The following is an 18,729-nucleotide window of genomic DNA, read 5'->3' as shown; positions in this document are numbered from 1 at the left end:
GTTTTCTTCATGCATCTACAGTATTAAATTGAACATTGGAGTCTCAGACAGGATAGCATAAACTTCTTTCAAATTGTCAAATTTTACATTTATTACGGATAAATTTACATAGAATATTTGTTGCGAGTATAATTCATGAGTATTTGCTCATGTATATTTATCTTTCCAGTTTGGAAATTTTCTGTTACCATAGCAGTGCAAGTGATGTTGAGTCTGAGAGTGGGTGCAGCAGTGATTCAAGACACTTTACAACTGCTCTTAAGCAGTGTGTTTTTCTCTATTTGATTAGTGTATAAGAAAATTGAAGCCAGGTCTATTATGCTGGCGCAACTTTTTTGAATGTATATTTTATAATAGAAAAAATTATAATAATGTTTATTGTTACTGTAATATTTTTCAATTAAAATACTTACTTTTCATATTGTTGTATTCGGTCATAACAATAAGATCTATTTCCGAAAAATCTGAAATAAAGACATGACAAAACATAACAAGAGATGTTTGTCAAACATTATGCCCCCCTGAGCGCCAAGTTGTCAGAAATATTTGGACAATTGAATGAAATATGCATGGACTGAAATGACAGCTGATTTGTCATTGACATTGGATGCATATGAGGCAGGTCATCTACTGGTCATACCTAATCTTCATGTCAAGTTTGATGACCATAGGTCCGGGAATTGTTGAGTAATCGCTCGGACAAGCTTTGGTCTTCCAACAGACCGACCGACATGTGCAAAGCAATTTATATAACCCCTCTGCTTCGAAGTGGGGCATAATTAAACTAGATGTTCACTGAAAACTCGGATACTTCAACTCATGCATTTAGTGACATATAAATTTCTACTGTCTACTATATAAGACAAATATCAGAACAATACTCTTACTTTAAAACTTTACTGAAGAAAAAATATGGACAATCAGAAAACCTTTTTTCAGCTTACAGTCACACTGACCTTGACCTTTGACCCACTGACCTCAAAATCAATAGGGTTCATCTGCTGGTCATGACCAATAAGCCTACCTAGTATGAGGTCCCTGGGTCAAAGCGTTCTCAAGTTATTGATCGGAAACCGTTTTTCATGTTAAGGTCACACTGACCTTGACCTTTGACCCACTGACCTCAAAATCAATAGGGTTCATCTGCTGGTCATGACCAATACACCTACCAAGTATGAGGTTCCTGGGTCAAAGCGTTCTCAAGTTATTGATCGGAAACCGTTTTTCATGTAAAGGTCACACTGACCTTGACCTTTGACCCACTGACCTCAAAATCAATAGGGTTCATCTGCTGGTGATGACCAATACACATACCAAGTATGAGGTCCCTCGGTCAAAGCGTTCTCAAGTTATTGATCGGAAACCATTTGGTATTCCGACCGACCGACAGACAGACAGACCGACCGACCGACCGACCGACCGACCGACCGACCGACCGACATGTGCAAAACAATATACCCCACTTTTTTCAAAAGGGGGCATAAAAAAGGTATTAAGAAAAAGTTTCAAAAGAAAGTTTATCAACGACCAAATCATACGACCACTTTTCCGCGAAGTAAGATTACTTTTTTTGAAACAAATGGTTTGATTGGCAAATACGACACAGGGAGAATGATATATAAGAGCAATTGCCAATATCGATGGTTTTAATTAGCACAAGCTCACAAGCCCTGCACTGGTGAAATCCTTTCCGAGCTTGCTCATATTCTATCAAGCATGTAGAAGAATGGGGGCTTGTGCGTCCATTTATTATAAGTCTAATTTTGATCACTCAGTGACTGCCACACTTCAAAGATGTTTTCTACAGCACCTCATACTCAAAGTACTAAAAGATTTTAATTGATTGAAAATTATAAGCATAAGCTTGATAAGAACTAGATGGACATGTTTCATTTGATATCGAGGATCTGCATATTCCTTACACCAAGATGCATTGTTCATACTGTTGATATTCAAGCTCAGTTAAATCCAATATCCAATAACGAATTAAAAGTGTATGTACGCAGAACAAAGCCACAGCAATTTCGATGCGGAGTCTAGAGAGGCACTCTTATTTAAAATCAATACATACACATGTATAACAAACATGTGTATTTAAAAGCTGGAAACGCACAACAATTAAATGACTGGTGAGTCCTAAAGGATATACAAAAGTGATCGACTATTAAAGTGATTAACTATCATCTCATAAGGCAGAAGTACCATATTTGCAGCATCTTTCTTTCAAATAAACACGGTATCCTTTAAACACAATTAATTTTGATATTTATCCATCCTTTTCAGTAAATGAAAATTATTGTATTAATTGTGGTACAACCTACTTTGGGAGTAAAAGTGCATCTGTAACATGAACAAATGCATGTATGGAGGAGACCAATTTTTATATGTAGATAAAGTTAAGACCATACCTAAAATCCTTTGGGTCTAGTTTAATGGCTTCACTGAAGAGCTCTATTGCAGCGTTATAGTGTCCTAGGTGGGCCATCTCATTGCCTTTGACTGAAATATATATTTATGATATCATATATTCTATGTTCATTGAACAAAACAGGGGCAGTACTAGTAACAGCACCCGCAACCCAAGTCAGTGAAATAATACACAAGCACCTACTGCCAGTTAAATAATTTCAATCATGAGGGCTGTGGGTGAATTAACTGGTATGCAGTTCAATAACTTGTGTGTACAGCAATATTCTCTACACTGAACTCACACTTGCTTGTTTAGCTAAAAATTGAGATAATTTAACAAAATTAACCTAATAACAGTGCCCAAGGAATTGTTGGTTTAGTGCAGAACCTAATGGCAAGGTTGGTTAAGTGCACTCCTTACTCATCCAAATATCCTTGGTTCGATAGCCAGCTTGGGTAGTGAGCTTGGTTAGTTTTCATTGAGAGCTAGACACATGGGTTTTGTTAGGGTAATCTAGCTTCCCTTACAACACAACACTACACTTGCACATAACATGGAGCCAACAAGAGTGATTTATGAAATGACTTGTTTTAAAATCTTCATCAATAACTAAGAACATATAAATAATAAACTAAGTACTGACTTGCTAGTTGTCTTGAGCGCAGAGTTTTGGGGTCAAGGTCTTCCGTCTCCTCATCACTCTTGTCCTTCTTGCCGCGTCCCGAGCTGGAGTCGGGGACCCTAGGATCCTTTTTCTTCTTGTTCACAACTTTCGTGAAGAAAGCGGAGTTGGGGTCAAAGCTCTGGAAAGTGTAATTGTATTGATACACATGAGAAACACAACTGCAAGAGAATGGTGGGAAAATGGAAGGTATACAAACCTACTAGATTCAAACATCAATGTTGCCAACAAATTTATTAATTTAACATGAACGTTTTCTTTGTTGAATCTTGATCATTCCGATAAGAATTAAGAATATCAGATGGACAAAATGAACACAAGTTCAAGAGTCCTGCACTTTGCAGGACTTGCTCAAAAATTACACTTTTGGACTTGATGACATTTCTGAATCCAGGCAATAAGCCCTGTTAGAAATTGGGGCCTGTTAATGAAGAAGTCAATTTTGATTACTCTTTAATAAGAGTTGTCAACCATGTTGGGCATTGCTATGAAGAGAAAGTATGAGTTGACTTACAGCTTCATCGGAAGAGGTAGAAGCATCGCCTCTGAAATAAAATACAGAATATCAATATTTATTTCATGCTTTGTGATGGATTATTAGAAAATATGTAACTCCTTTTACATTTACTTAGATATACGAATATCCTTTTAATTGCATTCATATTCTAATGTCAGAACACATCAATTTACATCTTCGAAATAATACAATAATGAAATTTGAGGTAGGTCAAACAGCATTTATTGCGGTAAAATGTTTTTGATGTCAGTAATACAAGTGACCTCTTTGCTGCTGTTCAAACAGTATTTTTTTAAACAATTTTTTGAATGAAATAATGAACTATTGATGTAAATATTAGTTTGGACTCGACACACTTAAACCAGCCCAATTTCGTTCATACCCCGATAATGACATCAATCCTGCAATTCATTCCAAAAATGAACACATGGTCCATGCATATATAATGGTTTCACTCATTATGCACTGACCACAGGTTTCCATACACCGATGAACAGCAATACTAAGACATACAATCCTAAAATAGTGCGAGAGTAGGGTATTTTAACTATTTAAAAATACCCCCCCATCCCCCTTCCCAATACAATTACTTCTGGAATAGCCCTTGATAGAATAAACGTATACGATTATAAAAGCCCCACTTACTTTGCATCAGTTTTTTTACTTCTGTCAGTGGACTGCTCACCATCTTTAGATTTCTGTTTCTGAGATTTCTTTTCTTCCTGCAAACACACGACATGTACAGAGCTGCTTTAATGAATATAAATCAACATTGTACCATGCTTCTTTTGTTTTCATCTATACATTAACTCCCAACTCAGAATGGTAAAAAGGAAGCAGATCTTTTCCGTGACTTACATGCTGATATATTACAAGGCCATTCACTTATACTGAATGCTAGTTATTGAACGTTGCCCTTGACAATATGGTATAAAGCAGTTACATCACCCACTACCTCCATGATTGCTGAAGCACTTGAGCATAATATCAATAACATGGGTAGTGGGTACCTATTTTCATACAACTGAATGCTGAAGTTTAATGGTCATCATACACAGTGCTTCTGATCTGCTCATCTTTACAAATGGTCATTTCATGCTGCATTACCCTATAAACCATCTTGCTCTTATACTGTGTATTTTTCTACATTAAAACCCATGTACAACCATACAGTTTTCTCAAATAATACCCACCATAAGTTCTGTTGAAGGATTTTCCTGTTTTTCTTGTTTCTTTTTGTCTCTCCGTCTCTGAAAAATCATTTCATATCATTTAATATGGGATGAAATACAACAAATAAATCAAGTATTAAATTTATAAAGCTATTATATCATACAGTATCCATGTGTGGGAGACAGGCAGCCCCACCCCCAGGTACAAATTCCCCAGGACAAAATCCCCCTAATGTTTGACATATGTATGTACCACTTGATCAACAGATCCACAGCTACAGATATGGGTCGTAATTGCCATAAATATGTTTTAAAATGTGCCAATTTCAATATAAAAACAAACGTATATTTGTATCGGTACGAATAAATAATGTTTAAGGACATACCATTACCATGGTTGATTCAATAAACTTGCAAAATTGCATATGGACATTCAATAAACTTTGTGTCAGACTATCTGTAGTTCCGCAGTTCCAACCAGTCTTTTTCTGATTTTTCTGCAAATGGGGCTGCTTTCATTATAGACAACTGTGACTTTTGAAACAACTATTATTGTTCAATTGCTAGAAATGAGTCTTATAATATTACTTTCTTACAACTTTGCTTTATCATTTTTAACAAAGAATGATTTTGAACATGTTACAAACTCTGTTAATAATCAAGTTTGAATGCTGACAATATGAGCATCTTGTAAAATAAGCTTCCCATAAAGTTTCATCAAATTCAAGCTGGTAGTTGCTGAGTGATAGCCTAAACAGGATCTGACCCATGTCACAGTAATAGTATATAGATAATAGAGCTATAATTCTGTGAAAAATCATATAGAACATGCTGATGATATGCGCATCTCCTTTTGAAAGTAAAGCTTCCCATTGAATTCAAGCTGGTAGTTACTGAGAAATAGCCCTGATATGATTGAACCCATGTCACACTCTGGTATATATATAAATGAAATCAGTGAAAAATAACCCAAGCCAAAATGTGCTGATAACATACACATATTTTTTGGTTAAGTTAAGCTTTCCATAAGATTTCATTGAATTCATGAAGACAGGTTGCTGTCATGTCCAAGCTGTTTCTAAGTGACTTATCATGATCAGGTCTTTCACCTGAAATATGTACCTTTTTCTTTGCGCGTCGTTTTTCTGCTTTTCTCTTCTCCTTCTCCTCCTCCGTAATCAACTCCTCAGCATTCCGGCTGATCTCCTGGTAACAAAAACATTCACAGGGGAATTGCATTGGGAAACTTAATGTAATGGATATGTCATACCATACAAATAAGAAACTATTTACAAGGGTTATTTTCACCCAGTGCTTTTAGTGCTTGTAACTCTCTTTCATGCTCAGAAAAATTAATAGTATACAAATCGAAAGAAGCCAATCTGCAATATATCTCTGAAATCACTAGCACAGACACACACATTTGAAATCAAATCTAATGTTTTCATGGACATTGTCTAAAGGCGAGAGTATTCTAGTGGTATAGCTGTCCAAAAGGTTACAGGTTCGATCCCCACCAGGGGTATCTCCTCATGGCCTCTCAAAAACACCAGAACTGATTCAATAAACTGTCAGCTTTCATTACACCTAGTATTGAACTAAATTGTGTCTGAGCATACAAGTTTCTGGAGAAACAAGTTCTGGGTAACCTGACCAATATCGGCAAAGAGCTGTTTGCCTGTAATATTTAACTTTGTCTTAGTTAAGCCCTGTTCGAGATTGTGTCTAGAACCAAAATTAAGGTAACCTGAAACCTCTGCAGAGAGCTGTTTGCCTGTGATATTTAACTTGTCTCAGTTAAGTCCAATTTAAGCTTGACTTTGTCCAGAACCAAATTCTTGGGAACCTGACTTACCTCTGCAGAGAGCTGTTTGCCTGTGATATCCCCTTCGTCTCTGGCTTTCTTCCAGTCCTGTTTCAGCTTTATTTTGTCCGGAAACAGGTTAGAGTATTTCACGTCTTCCTCCAGGTCTTCTTCATCATCATCATCGTCGTCATCTGATGAGTCGTACCCGGACCCGTTGAACGAATCTAAAATAACCAATAATGTTCCGATAAGGGTGAAACGTTCTAAAGTTGGATGGAAAACAAGTGGCTGACAATTTAAAAGGTTAAAGGTTCTAAATGATATTAATTAAGAGGCAGCTAAAAACCTTTCCACTTTCAACCCAAGGGTCATTACTCAATAGGTATTCTAGTCAGAGTTATGGACACTGCTAGACATTATTGTTATATTGAGCATGTGTCACAAGTTCCATGTTAATAACTAAATGATTTCAAGTTGTGGCCTACATTTTTCCCGCCCAATTATACCATAACTAGTATGGCTGTGAAAACATTTATAAACCTTTTTCTTCAAATTACAACAAGAGCGCTGCAGAGGAAATCCCATCGCTTGGTCTGTTCTTGTTTATTAAGATGAAAATGGGGCTTAACTCAACAATTATTTAAGTCACCGTTATGGGCCTTGATGCAGATAAGCGTATTGTCGCTGGCAACATGTGTTCCAACTCTCCTTTGAATATCTTTTAACTTGTTTTAGCCATTGCCCAGGTTAAAGTTTTTGCGCCCTGATGGCGTAGACAACAATGCCAACGCTTTGACAATATATCAACTTTTTCTTTGAAATACAGACAATCTTAACAGGGATAATTTGGATTTATAACTGTGCCTCAAAGACAAAGGTTTTAGCATGGTTTTTAAAAGGACAGGGTGCTGCAGAAAAAAGACATGTAGCAAAGGGAGAACAGGGCACATTGTGTCTGGACTTGAAGAATTTGAACATTTTGAATTTCACAACAATTGTAGGAATTGTGCTTAATTGAAGTTATAAAAGACTGTCAAATATGTCAAGTTTGTATGAATTTATAATAATATTTGAAGCTTTAATCAAAACAAAAGACTTTTTGTTATCCTTAGCATTTAATTCTATGAAAGCAGAAGGCTGGCCATGCTGGTCTCTATGAGGGCAGAAGTGTGCTACCAAAAAAGGACAGGGTAAAGAACCCTTCCATAACTCTATAATAATGTTGTTTAGATCATTCCACTTATGCATTACCGGTAACCTTTTCAATGCTTACAGATGTTACTAATAGTGAAAACATGTGAATAACGACTACCTGGTATAGTCATCTATTATATCACATTCAAGGCTATACATGTATAAATGTATAAAATGATTGACTTGACATCCATGACATGTACTTACTGACTTGGCGGGAAAAGAAAACCTCCTTGAAAAGTGACAGCATGTTATCCTGAAACCAGACAATATACATGGCATTAAACTTTCATAAAAAAAACCCATTATTTTTTGATTCGTTAACAAATTTTCCTTGTGACTGACTTCCCTTCAGAATGAGATTACTTATGAGTCATTTATTATTGCTTATTTTCAGTTGTACAATTCAAGTACTATAAAGTAGATCAAAAATATCCACCGCAATCTTGACTATTTATTACTAAACCTTGAGGCTATAATTTAAATAAATAATATAAAATGTCAACATTTAAGTTTATACTAATACATTGGAAATAACATAATGTTGATTCATTTAAATGATGTTGTAGAAATGCAATGAGCAAAAAACATTTTAGCACTTAGTTAGCCAAACACCAAAGACAAGCTAATGTGCTTCAGACTAAACCCACACACTCCTATACATGCTGTTGTTTTCAGTTAAAAAGGGAAATAACTCTACAAGAAGTAAAGTAAAGCCAGAGTTAAAGCTGCACTCTCACATATATACCATTTTTACAACTTTTTTTTATTTTTTGCCTTGGTAAGAGCAAATTTTTGCATAAATATCTGTAAACCAATGATAAAAGATTGCTGATAAAAGATCAGATTGTAGATTTTCAAATTTCCATTCAAAAATTATTGTTTCCTGGCTTAAACTGTTACAAACGGTTTAAGAAAAATGCATAAAACATCAATTTTTTAACTTAAATATAAAAATCTATGATCTTATTTTTGTCAGCAGTATTATATAACTGGTTTCCATGGATTTTCGTAAAAAATGGCTAATTCTAGGACAAAAAATAAGAGTTGTCCAAACGTTCAATATGTGTGAGTGCAGCTTTAAGGATTTTAACAACATATTATCTATTACAACATGTGTACCAAGTTTCATTTGAATGTCCTAAATGGTTTTTGAGATATGGTCAAAATTAAAGGTTTTACATAACAACTTGATTTGATGAATTGTATTCAATCGTGAAAATGGCAAACGTAATTGCATAGTACAGCACATGTACATAAATAATAAAATAACAATCCTGATGTCACTCTACATTGATGCGAATCGTAAAAGCAACAGTTGTATACTATTTGTAAATGTTTTCCACATGTAAACACCTGCAGCCAAGTAATACAAACACGTGGTATGATGCACCGAACAACAGTCTGTACTGTACTGTAGCAAGACAGAGGGAGTTTACACATTGACAGGTCACAATGATTTCACTTCACAGTAGGCATGACTTACTGTAGCAAGACAGAGGGAGTTTACACATTGACAGGTCACAATGATTTCACTTCACAGTAGGCATGACTTTTTTTGTATATTTATGATTTTAATACAGCAGTGTTCGAAATTCGCGGTAGCCCGATAGCCCGAGGCTACCAAATTTCAGCTGGGGCTACCGATTTTCCACAGAAACTAGCCCGACCGGGCTACCGTTTTTTCCTTGTGATTTTAAAAAAAAACCTGCCAATTAAACGTGTTACGCATCGTGTTTTTTTTTTATACAGTACGCAAAGCCTTATTATTCAAGAATGCGTCCTTCAAGGCGACTGGAGTGACAACGGCGTAGTCGGATTCACCAAAATTTACGATGATAAAAAAGCTAATTGCTCTGCTATTCAGGGCTCAAGCCATGTGCTCAATGTTTGTTTATTTAATCAATGAATATAAGCACATGTCAAAATAAATTAACGCCCAAAGTGACAAGTAATTATCGATCAGTTTCTAACCAGTAACTGTGTCTAATAGCAGCAGTCAAACTCTATGACGTCATTTAAACTCTGCCCATTATGTAAATTAACGGATAAAGTCGGCAGTTTTTGACAACAAGGATGGCTATGAAAATCAACAATGCTAAAATAGCAATATCAACATTGATATTTTGTTAATTTCATTTAAATATATTTTATTTATTAGCTAAAATAAAAAGAAAGATATTGAAGTTTTTAATGCGAACAGAACATAATCATTCTACAAAAGTTGTCTGAAATGCGGAGGAAACAGGTGCCCGCTTACTTCCTGACAAATTTAATCAAAGTGAAAGGAGAACTGTCGGATATAGTTAACTCGTTGTCTGTGTACAGTACAGTAGGGTTCTACGTGTTGTATTTTATACCTTTGAATAGCTTTGCCATTAATTTTTAAAGAACAATTATAGGAATATTGGCAATATGAACATCCATATATTTTTGTTGATATTTCTGAAACTTGAAAGTGAAACTGAAAGTTGAAAAGAGAAAAATGTCATTGCACAATCGCTGGTGCATATCGGATTTGACAAAGATGCATTGGATAACAGAACTTACAGTACATGCATAACTCTTTCCATTAAATAAATGATATGTTCAGAAAATAATTTTCTCTTTTTTCTCGTAATACCTTTTTGAAAACTTTATTAGTTAATGAACGTTTGATGACTACACTAATATAAGTATGACTATAATTTATTATTGACACATTGTTCAGATTGGGGAGCATTTATTGAAACTGTATGAGCGTGCTAGATTAGATGATCGGACTCGTTGCGGAATCGTAATTAAACTTCCAAAAATTATTCCGAACGAGTGAAATTTTTAAGGGTTTAAGTTTGGGCTAATGAAATTGGTTTCGGGCTTGTAAAATTTCCTATCTGGTAGCCCGAATGGGCTAGTGGATTAAAAGCCGAATTTCGTACACTGATACAGAATCATAGATAGAACTCAATCTACAATATTGAAACCTTTAAATAATGAACTACGTTTATTTGTTCTTGTTGGAGTGGTGATAGCAGTACCCAATTATCCACTGCTAATATAACTAAATCCATCAATATTGTTGTGAGTTACGTCCCTTTGAAGTTAATAAAAAACAAAAAAACACCTTCTTCCATTTATTTCTCTATTAAAGCAAATAGGCCAAAATGTCAGAAGCCTTTTACTATAGATTGGAGACTTTTTTTTAAAATTGAATTCTGGGACAAAAAAGTGTGTCCTGTACACAGTATAACAGTTTTATGACAGTTTTATCTTGACTTTTTTCCGTTATAAAAACCAAGCCAAGCTAACATTTAATAGTTATATTCACTCTCAGCGCTGTTACCTACCAGTGTCATGGTGTCGGTGTTTTCAGTTGTTGTCAGCCTTTTATAACTCTTGCTGACCAGTTTGAACTTCTGAAAATACACGAAAATAACACTCAACATCTGAACTTCATGGCAGCAACTATTTCATAAATATCAAGTCCATTCCATTTGTTGAAAGCATAACAAAATATCATTCAACCATCCACTGTTCTTATCGCAGCTATGGGGCGGGGCAAAGCCTTCAACATGTGAAAATGCTACTCTCATTAAGCAATGCTGTTATACATGCTAGTCATATTTCACTGGTTGTTACCTTAAATCAGGGTAATCTTTCTAAGACTGTGTCTATCAGTATGTTTACACTGTGATATTAATACTATTAAATGAATGTATTAATTCAGCAAGAAGACCATACTGCAGTCATGAGTTTCATGATGTTATACATATTTAAGGTAAATTATGAAAAAATATATATGACTGTCCCCTTTGGCACCAATGGTGATCACCAACTAGAACCCTGTTACACTTCAGGGACAAATGTACAGGCTGTGTCTGCCTACAAGACTGTACATGTACGTACCGTGAGAGCTTCCTGCGAGTCCTTGTGTTTGTCTGGGTGCCACTTGAGTGCAAGACGCTTGTAGCTTGTACGGATCGAGTCCTGGTCAACACCTGAAATACAGATTAGCAGATATAGCATAGCACATGTCGAAACTACATCAAACTAGAGCTGAGCTGTCACAACAGTAAAGAAAACCCCTGAATGGCGGCTGGACATAGGAATTGCAAACTATTTCTTTGAAATGAAGCCATAACGCAGAGGTAATTGAACACTGAAATTCCACTCATCATGCTTACTGGTAACCAATGTGTGTTGTTGAATTAAAATGCATTAAGTAATTCAGAAGTTACTCGTGCGCGTAATGTCCCCGTAAAATACAATTTTTACAACTGTCCAATAGTTACTAAGATGCTCTTATCCTGATTTCAGGGTCAATCCTGAACTTAATAACCCCCAATGCTAAGAACTTTTTTAAATAACACTTCAGTACGATATGGAGATACATTTGGACTAGAGCACAGGGGGGGGGGACATCTTTTTGACAAACTGTTAAGATTTTTTTTAACAAATATACAATACATATAAAACTTGAACATATATATGTACATTACATGTAACTAGCTTACCGCTCATCAAAAAACCCAGCTGTGTATATGTCCAAATATACTTTCATATTGTACAGAACAATGTATCTTAATATCCATAAATATATGTTCCTCATGGATATGCCTTTTCATTCAGAAGTAAAATAATTAATGGTACATACTAGGAGTTGATGGTAAGTCCACTTTCCCATGAAGGAAATAATACCAATTAATGTCAATTTTTAAAGACAAACCACATACTTCAAAATCAGCTTTAAGTGAACAAAACTATTTTTGACTATAAATCATCGCTGCTTTTCCATATTGCATGTACTTATGAAAAGATTTATGCTTCCTCTATACCTAGGAAGGGGGTTTCTTTATATTTATATATGGAAGGGTGCTGCAACCTATCCACTTTGGAAGTGGCACCTTTCTACCTCATGGGCACCATTCTGCCTTTATAGAATTAAATGTTTGGATTAAAACTTTAAGTTGACAGTTAAAACTTAACATTACTTCTACTAAACACAATTTCTAGCATTTTCTGTCAAATTCATAATATTTAAGTTTTACACAGACCACAATGTCCCATTTTGTCAACAACACCCCTTCCCCTTTCTGCAGCAACCATGTATTTTTTTAAATGTGGCTAAAACCCTTAGGCCTACACACTGATACATTTTGGTAAAAACACCTATTACCTTTGTACATAATTATCAATAACAAAATGCCAACGTAAACTTGACTCATTGATCTTAATTATTTCAGTCATTTGTTAAGTATTTCTATATAATTAAACAGTACAGGAGTTTTTGCACCCCACATGTTGGTACTTTTTTCAGTGATGTTTATGATATTCGGTACTGTTCCAAATGACAAAAATTATATTATATAGAAATTTGCAATAAGAATATTATTTATTCAATAGAATACGTTCTGTTAAAAAATGTAGCTTGAAGTTGATTGTTGTTGATGTTAAAAAAAGCCTCAATAAAATGGTAAGAATAAATATTTGAGTCTATTCAACCTACATCGTACATATATTATCTATAAAAATTCCACATTTTGTAAAAATGATGCGTAAATTCCTGATTCCATGAGAATATGTCATCTTCTCAAAATACAGAAGAAAAAACTGCAACTTGTTCTGCTTACTTGCATTTAGCACTCCCCTAATCAAAGATTTTATAAATCTAATATTAAACAAGGATATACTCACACAAAAAATATCCTTTGGCAGTCTAACACTGTTCAGACTCCAGTGAGATCAATGACTACCAAAAACATTATATCCACATTGAAACACATATGTAAACCCAAACCACAAAACAACGCTCTCCTAAACTCTTTCATGTAAGTCTCAACAAAAGTTTTACTGATAAGATGGGCAGCCAATATTTAGGTTATCTCGTACTGCATGGTGTTCATGTTTTCTCCCTTAGCTGCCGATTTGTTTCAATTAAATGCAGTCTGGTTTCATTTCACATCAATCCTACTACTCTTAAAAGTATGCAAAGGGCTAATTGATTGTCAATGAACTGTAACTTTCCTATTGTAAGAGAATACTCCATCTTCACAGTAAGTAGATAATTTAATTATAGATCAGCCAGGAAATCCTGAATAAATTATTATTATTTTACAACTTCTATTCAATAAAATAAAAAGATAAAGGGTCTTTTTTTGCAGATTTTATATTGGTGACAATTATTCTCAAACTTTGTTAAAAAGGTTGTACTGAACATCTCTTGTTAGTGGTCAACATATTTTTTTGTCTAATGAGAAGGCAATATACATAAATTTTGCCAATACATTTATATCAGTAAGTCAGCAGCTGCCGCAGTTATTGATTTAATCCAGGGAACCAGTAGATATAACAGTGGCTGGCCCACTTAGTGAGTAGTTTACACAATATAATGTAGACCAATAAAAAAATAAAAGGTTGTTAGTACTATGTACTTACACAAAATATATGGTTATTCAATTTTGTCACATCAAACCATTCAAAGCACGAACAACCTTTAACCTTAGCTTAATCTGTTACAAATCGTTGTTGACAAGTATCTTAATAAATAACATTTCACACATATAAAAAAATATGTCGAAACATATAAAGCGTAAATAGATCCCCTTAAAGTTCATTTTCCCTAAATGAATAGAACATAGGCATTTGAAAATATAGTTAAAACTTACATTAAGCTAATGTTGGGAGTTAAATAAAATCATCATAACATGTCAAAAATTTCCAGTGGTACATGTGTATATCATTTCACTTTTTAGGCCTAAACAGGAATGTAATCAAGCTTGTTGCTTTAAGAATACATCAATTCTTCAGTACAAAAATTGTTAACAGGACTTATTTTTTAATGAAATAACTATTTTTCCAGCTTTAGCATTCAGAATGGGGCCCCAAATTGGTCAGAGGAAAACACTAGCACATGAATACAGTAATGCAAGAATTCACTGCATTCTTTTCATAAAATAGAAATTGGTGAGTGACTTCAGTTTAGGAAATGGGACCTGGCTATAGGTCTGACCTAAGGTCTTGTTATTCTGTGTTCTTCCTAAAAATTTTGGGAAACCAAGCTAAGACTGGGAAACACCAAATTAATACTTTGATCTACGGATTGGGCTGAAAATAATGAAATTCTTTGGTCCATCTTAGGTAGAGGTTATTTGTGATGCAGGGATTTCCTGCCACAGACAATCCAAGTTTCTAACACAAATTTTGAAGCCAGGGTCTCCCATTTTGAACATACAGTACACAGTACACATCACGAGTAAGACCCACTTTTCGTGTTCACTACGAGGACTAGAGTTGGTGATTGCAGGTCTCCTCAGTGGGTAAAAATGTTTCCCTTACTTAAAACCCTCAGAGTTCTTCCACATTGCTTATTTATCACAGTGGTTTATATGAATGGTAGCGTCGGAAATCGAATATGAATATGACCCCGCGGTGGAACTCAACATCTGATGAGATAAGCAACAATTATTTATGTCCTCTGGACTTCAAAAGTTATTCGTTTTTATCCTTATGTACATTTTAAGTCACATTAGAGTTCTTGCCAACGATTTATCTGTATATGTGTGTTAACACCAAATAAATATTGTCTTGGATGGTTAATCATTAGCATTAAATCATTGATATATTGCCTCTGTTCATATTTAATCATAAAACAGCTGACATTTTACACGATTCTGAACCATGACCCTTAATGTCATGCATGTGGGCAATACAATGTAGCATATAATTATATGATATTTACTATTGGTGGTTAAAAATAGCTACTGATGTTTGCTGATGTTTTAGGGAATTTTCCACAGAAAATGCCTTCAATTATGTGCCGTAAACATTGGCTACAGTCACTTTTAACCGTGATTTTCCAAAAATCATTTAATAGCAACATAGGCCGTTTCAGGCGATGAATTTATCTGACAATATAAACATTTATACAATATCAAATAAAATGCCCTAATATTCAGTCATGATATAATCAAACATAGTCAAAAAGAACAAAATTCATGTTCTGAAATGCTTGTGCAAATGACAGCATATCTTGTGGTAAGCTAACAAATATTTTCTTGGCTGTCCATCTGAAAAATCAATTTAAAGGGCAGAGGAACAACAATAACAGCAATTAACTGTAACCATTATAAATGATTGAAATTTTTATTAAAGCGACACTCATTTTTAAAATCAATGCATACACATAACAAACATAAATTTTGAGTGAAAAACCTTGAACAACTTACTAAATAATGCATTAATGGACATTAATTATCTAGTAACAAGATTATGATGGTGTATTTAATAGCTGTAGATGCAAAATATTAAATGATTGGTGAGTGCTTAAAGATTCACAGTGATATCTATCAACTCATAAGGTAGAAATTAAAATACCGTCTTTTCTGCACCTTTCTTTCAAATTAAAAATGGTATCCTTCATAAGAACCATTGTTTTCAATATTTATTCATCCTTTTAAGTAAATTAAAATGTGGTACATCTTATTATGGAGTCAGAGTGCATCTTTAAAAATAATAATTTACTAGCGTAGATTCTTATCAAGTGTTCACAAGGGTAACCCCTCCAAGGAACACCGCATTCATAATTCTTTGGTCGACTGACAACTTTTCAATGACTTCAAATTTAAACACAGCAAAACGCTGAAAGTCGATAAATTCATTGCATTAGCTGCAATAGCTAGATCTGCAGAGAGAAAAAGAAAATGGGTCTAACTTGTTGAGTGTACTGTAGTGTGCATCCCTGGGACCCCTTACATATGGTATTATTAAGTGCAAACAGTATATTGTGACCACATTTAATTACCAGAGAAACCTTGTTTAGTCACTAAAGCATAATGGTCAAGGACTTTGAAAATAATGCAATTCATAAAGGACTAAAATGGAAACTCAGGATAACTTAAAACATTTGATAATTAGAAGCTTTTAGGTCACCCTCGGCATCCTCAAGTTAACACTGTTTTAATGTATAATGTTCACTTAATTGTAAGAACAAGTCTGAATGAGAAAAAACCCAAAAGGTTTACCGTTAAACAAGCCCAGGTTGATTTGGGCTAGCCAAAATAATAAGCGTTTAGTGAACTCTTTTAACATTTTGATATTCATTTTGTTACCTAAACGCCACAAGTTGACTGATCCATACCAATGTAAACTACATTCTTCAACTGTAACTCCACAATACTTAACACTTCACTGTTAAATAAAAACAAAAGTTACACATTAATTATTTTTAGCCAACACCTTTCTCTTATTAAACTTAGGTGTTTAATGAAACACAAATAATAAGTCTAATTCTGATCGACTTCAGTCAACAAAGCATCGCCATTTTGGAACTACTAGCAGGTGTCCTTTATGTTTCCGCTCAATATATTTAGCGCACTGGGATCTGTCATTCTTGGCTAGAAAAACAACAAGTGGGATATGGATGCATAGAGTCGCCAAATAAAAAAATCGTCAAAGACTCTGAAGCGGCTATTTATATGGACTAGATATGGTCATGCAGGCTTTGCTAATATTGTTCACAACACCACTCAGTCTTTTTTCTTATACATTTATCAGTAAGCCATGTATGGAGTCGAGCATCAGCTACACTGACTTAAATCAAATGTCACAACTATGTCAATAGCAATGATTGTAATAAGACTCATGGGCATCCATATATGCTCAATGATCAACAGTGAACTACGACCTCAAGTAGTCCAAATAATTGTACGTTGACGGATTTTTTTTAGATTTTTGATATGGCAAATCCTTCACGTACAAATTGTTTAGTATCAAAAGTGGGTAGTTGTTCCGATCAGGATTCCGGGTTAAAGCATATAGCGTCTATAAAATATCATAAAAACAAGAAATATTACCAGATAATGTTATTTAATATTAGTTCCGTACGCACACAAAAAAATATCCATAAAAAATTATGAGTTTGACGGCTTTTCTTCATTTCATTCTGTCAAAACATAACGATATATACATGAAGGGCACCTGCAAGGCTTCAGGGCACAGTTTTAAATCGCTCGGAACATTTCGGCCATAGCCGAGTTGTTACGATTGTATAACAAGGTCTATCTCGAAGCTTTGTCAGAGGAGGCCGAGTTATTACGATTGTATCGAGTTGTTCCCCTTCGCATAATTGTCATTTGTGTCAGTCAACTTTCGTTTTAATGGAAAGGTAAACAACTTGTTTTAATGCATTAAATGCTTGTTTAGTGCAAAATAACGTTTCACTTACATGGTAAAATATGAATTTAACTCTTTTATGATCAATTTCAACCATAAAATACTTCACTTAAAACAATTTCAATATTTTTAAAACACCCCCGTTTTTTGCAAATTCCCGTTTAGAAGTTAGGGATTGGAAGAATCCCGTATAACACGTCTATTCTTTTAGACTACGACCTCAAGCTGCCAACCACTGCCAAACTTGATCCAAATTTTTTTTTGGTTATAGCTCATCTAATTGAATATAGTCATGTAAAAACGTATAAAATTATGCATAGAATGTAATTGGCCAGGGTTTCAATATCTTAAATCATAAATTTCATCTAAAAAGACCAAAAATATGAAGTTATCATTCCAAAAATGACCAAATCTATCTTTTGTGACGATTTGTTCGTCATTTCGTTGCATTTTTCTTACCAACTGGTAGCTCTAGTATCTCGTATGCCTCTTCTCTTGATAAACCCATAACTGGGAAATATGATTTGATAAAATGAGTTCAAATAAGTTGTATTTGTTATTTTTCTTTCAACAGTCGTCCATATTAAATCTCCTTGCATGTGCGATACTCACGTGATATTTTACGAGAACTTGCGCGAATGAACGAGAAGTAAACATTGTCTGACATTTCGGCGGGAACATATTGCGCGAAATTTAAACAGGTTTTCTAGCTATTCGCTTTTTTATTTGGTCCAAAAGAATTGTTTAAGATGTTCTTGTACTAGTGCTTTCTCTTCTATTAAAGATCATTGTTATATT

General features: G+C 34.5%; 1 protein-coding gene across 4 annotated transcripts in view; it reads right to left on the bottom strand.

The window, feature by feature from the left end:
* The window catches only part of LOC128211264 (stress-induced-phosphoprotein 1-like), a 39,617-nt gene extending 21,088 nt beyond the window's left edge, over positions 1–18,529 (bottom strand). For all 4 annotated transcript variants that reach the window (XM_052915847.1, XM_052915848.1, XM_052915850.1 and 1 more), the window contains exons 1-12: positions 18,391–18,529; positions 11,668–11,759; positions 11,109–11,177; positions 7,990–8,038; positions 6,637–6,812; positions 5,904–5,987; positions 4,803–4,859; positions 4,255–4,331; positions 3,607–3,637; positions 3,054–3,213; positions 2,409–2,499; positions 414–464 (exon numbers count right to left, since the gene is read on the bottom strand). In XM_052915847.1, the coding sequence (XP_052771807.1) occupies positions 414–464; positions 2,409–2,499; positions 3,054–3,213; positions 3,607–3,637; positions 4,255–4,331; positions 4,803–4,859; positions 5,904–5,987; positions 6,637–6,812; positions 7,990–8,038; positions 11,109–11,177; positions 11,668–11,759; positions 18,391–18,439 (986 nt within the window). In that variant the 5' untranslated portion in view covers positions 18,440–18,529. The remainder of the gene's footprint in view (positions 1–413; positions 465–2,408; positions 2,500–3,053; positions 3,214–3,606; positions 3,638–4,254; positions 4,332–4,802; positions 4,860–5,903; positions 5,988–6,636; positions 6,813–7,989; positions 8,039–11,108; positions 11,178–11,667; positions 11,760–18,390) is intronic.
* Between the last annotated feature and the right edge of the window lie 200 nt (positions 18,530–18,729).

Source organism: Mya arenaria, chromosome 12 (assembly GCF_026914265.1).
Source record: "Mya arenaria isolate MELC-2E11 chromosome 12, ASM2691426v1".
In the NCBI taxonomy this organism is placed as follows: Eukaryota; Metazoa; Mollusca; class Bivalvia; order Myida; family Myidae; genus Mya; species Mya arenaria.
The sequence above is the reverse complement of the archived record's forward strand: the minus strand, read 5'-3'. Positions and strand labels throughout refer to the sequence as shown.